At 40.6% G+C, this 12,725-nt stretch overlaps 1 protein-coding gene across 6 annotated transcripts in view; it reads left to right on the top strand.

Moving 5' to 3' along the window:
* Positions 1-12,725, top strand: part of PLS1 (plastin 1) — a 34,399-nt gene that overhangs the window by 17,862 nt on the left and 3,812 nt on the right. For 5 of the 6 annotated variants that reach the window (XM_050308109.1, XM_050308107.1, XM_050308112.1 and 2 more), the window contains exons 4-13: positions 255-384; positions 1,982-2,114; positions 3,024-3,105; positions 3,625-3,790; positions 3,876-4,018; positions 5,249-5,344; positions 6,204-6,399; positions 8,233-8,253; positions 11,470-11,548; positions 12,602-12,716. In XM_050308109.1, coding sequence (XP_050164066.1) covers positions 255-384; positions 1,982-2,114; positions 3,024-3,105; positions 3,625-3,790; positions 3,876-4,018; positions 5,249-5,344; positions 6,204-6,399; positions 8,233-8,253; positions 11,470-11,548; positions 12,602-12,716 — 1,161 coding nt within the window. The remainder of the gene's footprint in view (positions 1-254; positions 385-1,981; positions 2,115-3,023; positions 3,106-3,624; positions 3,791-3,875; positions 4,019-5,248; positions 5,345-6,203; positions 6,400-8,232; positions 8,254-11,469; positions 11,549-12,601; positions 12,717-12,725) is intronic. The other variant, XM_050308113.1, reaches the window with a different exon arrangement.

Genomic DNA, 12,725 nt, shown 5'->3' with positions numbered 1-12,725 from the left:
TTTTTTAGTTACCACAGCTTAATAAAGGTATTCACTGAGAAATAATATGTGAGACATCCACTATGCAAGTTTCATGGGAGGATTTAAACTAGTTTTACCAGTACAGTACATTTTGTTTAATAACAAAAATCAGTGTAAATATCAAATAAAGGCAGTCAGGTTAACTACTGACTGTAGAGTTCTTACATGAATTAACAGGTAGTTATCTAAAGGTATGATCAATCACAAAATACTCTCTGCTTTTTTAATTTCAGATAATTCAGGAATTGAAAAGTAAAGATGTCAGCAAATCTTTCCGAAAATCAATAAACAAGAAGCAAGGCATTACAGCGATTGGAGGAACATCAGCAATCTCTAGTGAGGGCACACAGCACTCTTATTCAGGTAAGAAAGGATTAAACATGGGCAAATTCTGCATGGAGGAAACTCTCTACATTTGCACTATGGACAAAAACCCAAACAGCTGGAAAATGTTGGTGTTGAAAGCAAATGAACACAGAGTACGTGGGGACAGAGGAGTATGAGCAATAGTTTAGTAGCTGTGTTCAGCTGTTACTGGTCTCATGCTGCACTCAGAGCCAAGCTGGGACTCTGCAAGGGCAAGAGAGGAAAGCAAGCACTGACAGCGTGTAAGGGGAGAAAAATGGCCTCTTTGGTGCTCTTCTAGTAATGGTACTCAAGCTTTTGCCTTCATCACATGCTCATCTACTCTTATTCCTATATTCAGATAAAAATGAATTCTCATTTTCGTTTCCACAGTGTTAATAGCTTAAACTAAACATCCCCTAAGAAACCACCATATATCCTTTGTGGAAAGGCCCCCTCAGCTGTCTCTGCCCCTACAGAACTGTTCACTCCTGCATGGTTTTTGCACAGCCTCTCTCACACTTCAGAAGCTGCTTTTAATATTTGATCTGTTTCTTCCTGCCCCCCTGCTGCGTGTAATTGCAGTGGGTAATTGTGTCTGATTGCACTGCAGCTCCTGTCCAGAGTGTTCCCCACCCTCCAGGCTCGCATTGCTGTCAGCAGTATTACCACTCCTTGGATTGAGTCTGGAATGTGCTGTGGTTCCAGGCTGTGTTAGGATTCCACACCTGAGGAAGGTTCACTTTGTTCAGCCAGAGGTGGCAGTGCCCTGTGTTTCAGGATGGTTCCTACAGCCCCAGCTGCACTTGGTAGATCTCCAAAGCAGGGACTCTGTTCCATCTCAAAGGATGCCTGCAGGGCATGGTAATGGTTTAGACTCCCTTTCATTTCTGGTGGAGAGGAACAGCCCCCAGTGCAGTGCAGTTCACCTGGCCTGGCCTCATCACCCCTCAGTTACCGTGACATGAAGGGTGACGAGAATTTCACGTTTCCCACTGACAGGGGAACAAGGGTAAGCATCAGGTGTGGGTACCTCTCCTTTGCTCCTTGAGGGGAGTGAGGGCAGTCCCACCTGTGCTGTGGGGGATGTGGATACTGAGACCTGACTGCCTGTTATCCCAATAAGCTTTCTTAGATCCACAGTAATAAATTCTGCACTAAATATGAAAGAAAGTTTAAAACTTGTTCAGCTCAGCATCCAGATCACAAAGACCAAAAAGATTGCCAGTCTCTCAGAATGACATGCTGTGCTTTAAAGCAATGGTGTGTAAATTGAGTTGTTGCATGTTTCAGATCAGAAATCCTCCTCTTTTCTTTGTTAATGCTGAGAAGCTGAATTTGAAGTCAGCCATGAGGATGCCTTCCCTATGCTGGCCCTATGGTTTTTCTGTTCTTCAGAAAATCACCAGATATTTAGAGGGTGCAGTAGGAGAAAGATCAATCTGTACTTGCCATTCCTGTGTTCTTTCCCACTGGTGTGATTCTTTTCATACCTGGCCCCTGTGGAGCTCAGGGGTTTTATTGCAGATGAACCTCTTTGACCCAAGTATGATGTTTACTAGTATGTGTTCTTGGATATGATAATCCACTATTTTAATGCTGTCTTGTCTTTCAGAGGAAGAAAAAGTTGCCTTTGTTAATTGGATAAATAAAGCTCTACAAGATGACCCAGACTGTAAGCACCTCCTCCCCATGAACCCATCAGATGCCAGTCTGTTTAAATCCCTCGCAGATGGCATCCTTCTTTGGTGAGTCCAAGGCTGTGGGAACGAAATTAGTCTCAAAGGTTTAAATGCTGATCACTGTGACATGGATTGGAAAACTTCTGACAGGCTTTAACATCGAGATTCCACTCTGAAATATTTCAACCAGTGTGTAAAACGGGGAAAACCTGTTTGCCCATAGAAATGTGATTTTTAGCAAATTTTTGATGTGACTTTATGCATACGTTATGGAAGTGGGTTTCCACTTCAGACTGTAATTATGCACGTCAGATACGTGCAGGCTGTTCATAAAGGAGATGATAATTACGCAGCTCATATAGTCATTAGTGGAAATAATGAGGAAATGTTTCAAATATTTTTAGAAGTCACTAATTATAGTCACTAAGCCATGGAATGGGAGGAACAGAAATGTGAATTAAACCCATGGCAAAACAGAGAGCACGTAGTAGGTGGCTTAACTTCAGTTGGCTGTAGCTCTCTAGTTAGTTAAAGTAGATGACTGGTGTTTCCTCATACACCGTGCTAACAAGGGATTAGCATGTGAGTGTTGATGTGAATTAGTCTGAGGTAAAAGCTACTGTAGAAATGCAGGTGCAGAAATACACTGATTACAGTACAAAATTTGTCAGCAGGGACCATTTAACTGACTTGGGTTTACAGTTTTAATCTTCTCAGGACCTTTTTTTGCCAGTACAGACATGCTCCATTAATTATAAAAGCCAAACGCTCGAGCTTCTTTTAGCAACGTTATCTGGGGCATTCTGAATGAATGTGCAAATATTTAACAGGGAGAGGAGATTCAGAGGATGATGGGGGTTTTTATATCTTGTCATAAGTATTTTGAGCTAGTTGAAAGTGTTAGGAGTTTATAATCAAATAGTGTATTTTCTGAGAAATGAGAATTTGAATAAACTCTTGACTTTTCTTCCTTAGCAAAATGATCAACTTTTCACAACCAGATACAATTGATGAAAGGGCTATTAATAAGAAAAAACTCACTCCTTTCACTATTTCTGTAAGTACTGCATGGACAGGAACTTGCCACAAATGGAAAAGTATTTCTCTGGTTTAGTGACAGTTCTCCTGGAGGAGAAAAAGAATAATTAAAACTTCTATGTAGTAAAAAAATCGTAAAGTGTGACATTCTATTTTCTAATAAACTCTGCTGAATTCTCCTGGTTTTTAGATGATTTACAGGAAAACTTGTATTTTTCAGGTTTTCCCTGGTTCTTTGCATATTCACTATTTTTGTTTTGCTTTACTAAGTACCTGAACAAAATAATTTTAGACTTCTGAGTAGTTCCTCAGTGATCCAAGCTGCAGAAGGTGGTCCACAAATTTTTGTGGGTCCCTATTAAACAGTGTCAGTAATGTTTTCTACTGAATTTTGATAAGATATGAGGTAGTTAACAAAAAGTCTCTGGAGTGCAGTTTTCTATCGAGCTAATGCATTATTTCTTCCAAAGTTTGGTATGAACTAATTCACTAAGAATTACAGCCTCACGAGTTCGTTAACCAGTGATATTCCAAACAGGAAAACCTAAACCTGGCTCTGAACTCAGCATCTGCCATTGGCTGTACGGTTGTCAACATTGGATCCCAGGATCTGCAGGAAGGAAAGCCACACTTGGTGTTAGGACTCCTGTGGCAGATCATTAAAGTCGGCCTTTTTGCTGATATTGAGCTCTCCAGAAATGAAGGTGAGAGCAGTGCCAGGTGCAGCAGTGGCAGCCATTTGGAATCACAGTAGCAATGATTTCAGCTCTCTTTCAAACCTGCTTTTAGCCCTTATTGCCTTGCTAAATGAAGGGGAGGAACTGGACCAGCTGATGAAGCTTTCCCCAGAGGACCTCCTGCTGCGCTGGGTGAATTACCACCTGGCCAACGCAGGCTGGCAGAGAATCAGCAACTTCAGCCAGGACATCAAGGTATGGAGTTATTGCTCTGCTAATGAAACATAATGCTATTAAAACACACTGTGCATAAAAACAAATCAGATCAGAAGAATTTAGATACAATAATGATCTGCTTTTCCTAGCTGTGGGTTCACCCTGCACTGAAAGAGCATTATTTTTCATCTCTCACATCCTGTTCAGTTGCTCATCCTGGCACATCCCAACGGGGACACTTCCAACACACTCATATTCAGGGAAGTTCCAATGTTCTGAGGTGCTGATTAGAGTTCTTTAGGACAATTTGCACTACATTTTTAGTTAACTAATTGCCAGCCACTGCTTTGCTGGTGTGCCAGGGGACTGACACGGGGGCTGGCACAGGGTGTGCTGGTTCCTCGGGCAGCTGGCAGGGCTGCACAGTTCTCTCTTCAGCCACTCTGCATCAGGGTGCAGGGCTCTGTGGTAGCACAGCTGAAGAGAGAAAACACCAACTTTTTACAACTAAAAACAAAGGAGGAAGATTCCCTAAGGTGACAAAACCTCCTGTCACTGAAGAAAACCATGTCATTAATTGCTAGGTAGGTATTTTGAAAGGCCACCAAGAAAGTTGTTATTTAATTTCATATAAATTAATGCTTTATATGAAAACTGCTACTGTGGTAAAAATATATGCTGTTTAAGAGAAGTATTAAATAATGCTAAAACTCTTAGGATTTTATTTTTTCTCCTGGTTTCCTACTGGGGCAGGGGGACCCCAGAAGCACACTGAAAACTGCATCAAATTCATGTAATTTCTCCTGTCACTGTAGATTCATCCCAGAAGGGCCACCTTGCTCTCCTTCTTTAATTTCCATTACCTCATTGATTAAGAAGAGAAATTTTTATAAACCAGTCTATTTTATAAGGACAGTAAAGGAGTAAAATACCAACCCTGAATATAAGATGCAAGTTGGGTATTTTTCTATATAAATTTGCCCTGAATATCTGAATTTCAACAGTCTAGTTAATATTCAGCAGAATAAATTGTGAATTAGCATTGTCCAGTATAATTAGCAGACATTCCTTTCTTCTGTCATCTAGCCTAAGTCAGTTCTGTGTGAAATAGTGTAGTAAAATGGCTGTATGACCTCATCCAGGTTCACTGAAATGAGGGTGCTGTATTTTTAACTTATGTGGCTTTTGACTATTGGAGCAATAAATGGCTAGGAGAGGCTGCATTACTTGCTGCTTTTTAATTGTTAAATATGACACTGCTTGGTTTAGGATTCAAGAGCATACTACCATCTGTTAAATCAGATCGCACCCAAAGGAGATGACATCGACCAACTGCCCATTCAAATTGACTTCTCAGGATTTCAGGTAAGCACCCAGACATGGAAAAATAGACTGGAATTATCTGAGACCTCTGTGTGTGTCCAGCATCCTGGTTACCAACCTGGTTACCAGACTGCCCCTGAGGCTTCTCTTGTTTTCCAACACGTGCAAGAACTCCGATTGCTCAGCGTTACAAAGGCTGAAATGGGCAAATTTTACAAATTTTACAAATATTACAACATCCTGCTCAGTCTTCCTCTTCTGGAATTCAGATGAGGAAAAAGAGTAGACTCCCCAAACCTTGTGATCCTTCCTCAAACCTTCAGAAACAACATGTGAGCCCCTCCAATAACCAGCAGGACAGCGTGGCACCCATCAAGCCTGACCTTGTAAAGGGACAGATTTCCTACAGTTCATATGATCATGTTCTGTAATGAGTTACAAACCTTTATACTGCTAATGAAGACCAATGAACAAAACACACAGGCTGCTAACTTCTGATTCAGAGGCAAAAATATTAAAAGGAAGGCAAGTCTGAAGCATTCAAACTTTCACTGAGGATTCTGGGCATCATCTGTAATTACTGTGCTTGAGAATATCGGTTTAAAGCAGTGATGGTGAACCTTTGGCAGAGTATGTAATACAGGAATCAACAGTCTGGAAATGGAAATACAATCACTACAGTTCTGGCTGCAGTTTCTGGGATTCATGAGGAATGATGAAGGACGGAAAAAAAGGTGTCACCTCATCAGGAAGAGGTAGCTCAGGCATTGAGGAATGAGGGAGGAACTGCCATGGGTCATTTCAAGACTGTCCTACCTGAAGATCCAGTAAAAAAATGAAAATGTGCTGGTACTTACTGCAAATTAACTGTTGTTTGTTTGTTTGTTTCTTTCTCTTTTAGGATAAAAATGACCTGAGGAGGGCTGAACACATGCTCCAACAGGCAGATAAACTGGGCTGCAGGCAGTTTGTAACTCCAGCTGATGTGGTTGCAGGCAACCCTAAACTCAATTTAGCTTTTGTTGCAAATCTCTTTAACACCTACCCAGCCCTACACAAGCCTGACAATTCATCTTACGATCTCAATTTATTAGAAGGTACTCAACTTACTAAGCATACAGAAGATAAGAATATTAGTGATTTATAATGAAGTATTCCTCCTAGGTTGTGATGTAGGATCCCTGTGTGATGGTGCCTGTCTGTTCTCACTAGCAATCAATATAAGCCTCGCTAGAAGTGCCTGTTGCTGTGTAAATTGTTCCCTTGTGTTAGCCTGACCAAGTGGTTATTCCTAAACAACCTTCTATTATTCATTTACAGGATCAAAAGCTGTCCTCCTGCTTTCCTTCCAGTTTCCTGTGCTTCTTTCCATGCTGTTTCTATTTTAGCTGATGTACAAATTCTAGCTTTGCCCAATTTGCAGTGCCATACTGTGCAGCCTGTGGGAACAAGTGAAGCCAGCAGCACGTGCACTCAGTTAACCAGCACTGCAAACTCGATGCTCTGATTCACACACTCCTTCTCAGCTCTGAAACACTCCCTTTTGATTCTAATTAACTTTATGTAGGTGCTACTGGCTTAACTTATTTCCACAGCAACTGTAATAGTCTTTTAAAGTGCTTTTCCCATCCTTCATTGCTGTATGTTTGTGTGTGTTTGTTTGTTGCCTTTTAAGGCAGGAAATATTTTTTTAAAAAGGCTTCTGTATCAACAATCGATTTTAATGTGTTGCATCGACAGCCTGTAGAGACCCTCTTGTGTCAGGGAGCTTGGCCTTTAACTGCAGTTCAGGTCTCTAATGCTGGAGATGAAGGGATAATTGGTAACAGGCTGTGGCTGCTGCCCTTGCTGTGGACCAGCTAATCCAGGATAATGGAATGGCTCCTGCCAGTGTGTTCCCAGTTGTTCACTGATCTCAAAGGAATGTGAGAATCAGGGGTGCTGCACTCGGGAGAATCCTCAGCAATGCTCACATATTCCTCTGCACTGCCTTCTCCTGCCTTCCTCTTACTGTTCCTATCAGGTTTCCTTTCCATCTAGGTGAGTCCATCTTCCTTTGCTCCTGTTTTTTCACGGTTTGTCTGCGCTGCTGCATCCCTGTGTCCCAGATCTCTGTCCCTCAGAGCACTCCTGTGCCAGGCTCCCTGCTCTTGTGGCTCCAGCTGGTGCCAGCTGTGCCAGAGGTGTGAGAGCACAGTGCTCCCTTTCCAGCTGGGATGTCCCCAGTCACTGCAGTCCCTGCTGGCCACCACAGACCATTAAAGGAAAGGTCTGGGCTTCCCCTGCTGCAATTTTATTAGAAATGGGTGCTCTTGCAAATTTACAGGAGCTGTGTGGAGGTGGAATATGTTCAGCTTCTGTGTTCTGAAGACAAAGTTGCTGGTGTGATTCCAAATACTGAAAACTTGGACAAATTTGGAAGTTTTCATTGGCACAGCAAAAAAAAAAGAAACAACAAGTAGTTTCTGGACTTTCTTGAAATAGTTACATGAGATCAAATCTCAACTAAAACAGTTGTAAAAACTTACAGTCACCTGAATGCTATACTGTGATTTTGTAATGGTAAATACTGGCCAAAATTAACTTACTATTTGTAGTATATATTTTAGAGATGGGTAATCATGCCAGTGCTATCTGTTCAAAGGCAAGTAGATGACTCTTCTTTGCCCCCAAATAATAACTCCTGTGGTGTCATGTAGACCTAAACCATCAAAAGAGTTATTTTAGCCAAAAGACAATGTTGTTAATGTGTTTTTTTCTGTTAATATGTTTTTATTTTCTTTCCATAAAATCCTGTGTTTTTACTGTTGTTTTCTCAAGGTAGTGATGTAAAATATGACATTAATTTCTTTATAGTTTCATCATAGATTGTCTGTTGAAATCTGACTCATAATTTATAATGCTTTCCTGTTTTGCTTCATGAAATGCAGATTTGACCCCTCCTAATGTAGGTACTGTATTTAGTACTTTTCTGTACTCCATAAAAGTGTTTATTCTGCAATTTTTCTTCTTTTTTTTTCTTTTTTCTTTTCCTAGTGTTTAATCATCTCTGTCCTTTTCTGGTTGATTTTTTGCATTGTTCTTACCTGTTTCTATTGTTTTAATATGCCGTCAAAAGTAAAAGAGAAGGAAAAACCCCCAGGTCTGATGCACATAAAATGGGGGCAGGAGTGGCAGTGAGTCGAGTGCCACACAGTTATTGCAGTGGGTTTAGCCAGTAAGGGATGTCACCCACGTGTGGGTGAGTAGAGCTTTCTGAAAGTCTTCATTTTCCTGCAGAAATTCCATCTTTTCAGTGCCTGCTCCACCCAAAGGGTACGATGTAGCAGTTCTCCTGAGTTTCTGAGAATGAATTCTGTGCATTAACTGCCATCTGCCCTGCTAATACTCAACAAGCCTGGTGATGTGCACTTACATGTGGAGAGTGTATCCCTCAGGAATACTGACACAACCAAATGAACACCCGACACTGCGTGGGTGGAGGGGACAGTCCTGACTTCACTTAAAGCACAACCTTTGCATGTTGCTCCAGTTCTGAGGAACCTCTTGCTTGTGGGGAAAGCAGTTGAGGTCGTACAGAAAGCTGAGCTCGTGGGGGAGGAAGAGGAGGGAGCTGTGTCCACCCCACCCACCTTTTCTCCAGTGTCGGTGTCCTCTGCCGTGGCTTGGATCGCTGCAGCCTCCATGGCTGTTACCCTGGGTTAACTGCTCCCCTCAGGCTGGCTGAATTCACAGTGCAGTGGCATCTTGAGCTCTGTTATCTTCCAGATATTTGGAGCTCTTTGGATTCTTGACCCCCTTGCTATGTCTGCTCCCCACTCAGTTCCACAGTGTAGTGATCTCAAAGAAAGAGATGGCAACAAATATAAAGGATACTACCAAATTTGCTCCTCTCTCTTTTGTGTAGCTCTGCCCCCTTTCTGCAGTTTTCCAATGATTTTGGCTATCTGCTGCACCACTCAGCAGAAGATATGCTCCTGATAGGATCACAAGGTATATTTTGAATAAAAGAATAGAGAGAAAAAAATTGATCAGTTCTCAGCCACCTGGAAAACTTACAAACGCTTCTGTGTTGCATGCTAAAGGGATTTGTTTAGAGTGGCATATTAAATGTAGGATGCTGGGGTTAGTTCCTGGATTCCCACTGTCCAAAAAGGTTCAGCCCAACTTGCATGCTGGTGCTCCTGCTTGGCTGCTCTGGGTTCTTTCAGCAGTGTTAAGCATGCCTTGTAAACTCTGAGTGCAGTTGCTGAGTATCTGTTTCTGTAGCTCTGCTCTTCAGTGAGAGTTCATGAAATGACCCTGGTGCTGTCCTCGCACTGGACAAGTGTTCTGAAAGCACTTGGCAGTCAGTACTTCAGGTACTGCTGCAAATGAACTCAAAGCTTAGTAACCCTAAACACTTCCAAAAATAAAGCAGAAGGTACTTGCAAAATACTATAATCTCTAAAGATACTCTTTAGAAACTTAAATTATATGTCATTCTTGAGTTGTGATTGTTATTTTTTTTAAATGGGAAAACTGATATTTTTAAAGCTTTGTCACAAAATGTGATTGTTCTTTTAAATTTTAATATGGGAAGAAATATGAGACACAAAGCTGACTGATGAACTTGTAGAAGAGTAGTTTTCCTTATTTCAGCATATATTCATCAGTAACTCTGGTTATTTTTACAAGTAAATATTTGAAACAAACACTAGTTCAAATTGCATATGAAAAAACCTCGTAATTTAGAGAATGTGTCAGTAGGATGAATATAATCTATTTCATAATTACAGGAGAGTAACTGGTAAGCTGGCTGAAACTTTTTAAATCACATCTATTCTGTTAAAAATTGTAAACTACAGCTGAAATTTCTGAAGCCCAGAGCTTTTTGTATAACAGGGTAAGAGACCTCAATTAAAACTGTAACCTCTATCTAAAAATCAATGTTATGACAACGTTATGCATGGAAAAATAATATTAAAGAGGTTTTCTTTCTCGTCTAGTGATAAATACATGTTTACACAGTAGTTTCATTTTGCAAAAACATTGATTACTGTGTAGTCAGCCTAGAACTGCAGCCCTAAATGAGACAGTGGTCATGCTGTATAAACCTCATCAGACAAACCTGGTAGCATTGACCTCTAAGGAGCAAATGAGAACAGCAGAGAAAAATCTTACTGAGGTATTTGTGCTTCAGTCCAGACAAATCTGTTCTTTCACTGTTTGGGGAGCTTTTCTCCCTCCTCACTGTCCTGCTTTCTTAACTGTGGGAATGAAGTGATGAGGTTATTCCAAGCTCACATATTCAGGCAAAATATTTTCTTACATGTGCTTCTTTGCTGGAAGAGAAAACAGCTTAAAGCAGCACTGATTCCCAGGCAGCTGGCCACAAAGACATTGTTAACATTTAGGGAGTGTTGTGTATAGGAAATCAATGTATTATTGCAAGCTGTAACTTCATAGAGAAAGTTGGTTTAGGACTCATGGTGGCAAGGGATAAAAGCGATCTAAGGCAGGAAAGGGAAGGTTGGGTTTTACTTCCTAATTACTTTTCTGCAGTTCCCATAAGCAGAATTGCTGTTAAAACTGTGAGGATAACTGACCCCCTTGACAGCTTCACAAATTTAACCAATACCTCACTGCCTTGCTAAGTCTCCAGTGCTAAAAACTAAAAAAAGTGAATTTTGTTGCTTTTGGGAGGCCCCTCACAAATTAACACTGGCAGCTTCTGTGTGGAGAGAGTCAAGCTGTAGTGTCAGCAATTGCCATAAGTGTGTTAGTACTAACTTTTAATAAAAAGATGCCATTTCTAATAGAGTTAACCATACTGTTGAATGCAATTGTCACTCTAATTTTAGTTTTAGGAAATTATTATTAATCATCACTGTGTTCTTCACGATACATTAATTACGTAAAATATAACAAAAGAAGTCTATTTTATTTCATCAAATTGCATTTACTCAGAAAAGTGTAGCCAAACAGTACTCCCTGTAGTGCCTCTGTGCCTGTGGGCAGAATGAAGGGAGTCTGAGTGGGACAGGATTGCCTCATGACACTGTCAGGGAAAGTGGGAACTCATTTCGGGGAGGGAGGGGGGTGTGAGGATTAGGAGAGCCATTTAAACATTGCTTATTAAAGTGTTTCCTCCAATAATTTATTGAGAGTTGTATTTGTCACCATAGGAGAAAGTAAGGAAGAAAGGACTTTCAGAAACTGGATGAATTCCCTGGGTGTAAGCCCGTATGTTAATCATTTGTACAGGTAAGGGTTTTTAAAAACAATTAGCTGACTTTCCTTGGATGACAGGGCAAGAAACAAGGGGAGGAGAGAGAGAAGTTGTATTTCTACCAGAACAGTGATTTCCAGGTTTCCAGACAGTGTGATGGGAACTTCAAACTAATCTGTAGAACCACATTAAGTAGTATGATACTCAAATACTGCAGTCATCACCTAGGAATACTGGAAAACCTAAGAAGTGTTTTTATGTTGTCCCCTCATGCATTTGTACTTTGAATTATGTTTTTTTAGAGGTTGAGATAATTGTGTTTTATGAGGCATGGGTTTTTTCTCAATAGACTGTAAGGAGCAGTGCAGAGTGGGGCATTCCCTCAGAGGAAGGGCTTTTATAACATGCTTTTTAGATGCTTCTGGTCACTCTCAAATTGTGCCAGCAGTTGATTCAGATCTTGTCAATTAAAGATGAGACAGAGAGAGCAACTGGGAGCATCTGCTTGCATGTGTATTTGCTGTTGGGTTTTGTTGTGTTTCTTCTCTGACCTCTGTAAAGTGATCTGTAGGGAGCTTAACGTGGAGAATTGCACTCAGTAAGTTACTGCTCAAGGGGATTAGCAGGAATGCAGTATATAATGGGAAAATAATACTTTTTTCACAAGATAAGTACCTTGGATTTGATTATTCTTTAACAAAATACATCTGAAGGCACAGATAAAGAACAGTGTTTAACATTTGGGAAAGTCCTGAGGAAACTAAAACTAGATCAATAAATTAAAACTCTTTAGCAGCTATTTTGTCTGTGCTCACTGTATGAAAGCAATTATTTAACTGAAGTTGGTAAAGCCTATGGCTGAACTTACTTCATGAAGATTTGTGAAAATAATAAAATTAAATGCAGAATTTTATGTATTTAGTTGCAGAAATCAAGAAATAGAATATAATATTCTCTACAGAATGACACCCATTCTATTTAAATGTCTGGGGTTTTTTCAGCAACCTAATTACAACTTTGATCTCAAGTATGTACTTCCATACTCAACATGAGCTTTTGTGCCTCAAAACGTTGTTTTCCTCTTTTAGCGACCTTTCTGATGCTTTAATCATCTTCCAACTGTATGACCTGACTCGTGTGCCGGTTGACTGGAACCACGTGAACAAACCCCCCTACTCGCTGCTGGGTGGGAACATGAAGAAGGTGGGTAGG

This window comes from Myiozetetes cayanensis, unplaced genomic scaffold, assembly GCF_022539395.1.
Source record: "Myiozetetes cayanensis isolate MyiCay16 unplaced genomic scaffold, myiCay2020 scf13, whole genome shotgun sequence".
NCBI classification, from domain to species: Eukaryota; Metazoa; Chordata; class Aves; order Passeriformes; family Tyrannidae; genus Myiozetetes; species Myiozetetes cayanensis.
Note: the sequence above shows the minus strand (reverse complement) of the source record. Positions and strands in the feature narration are given on the sequence as shown.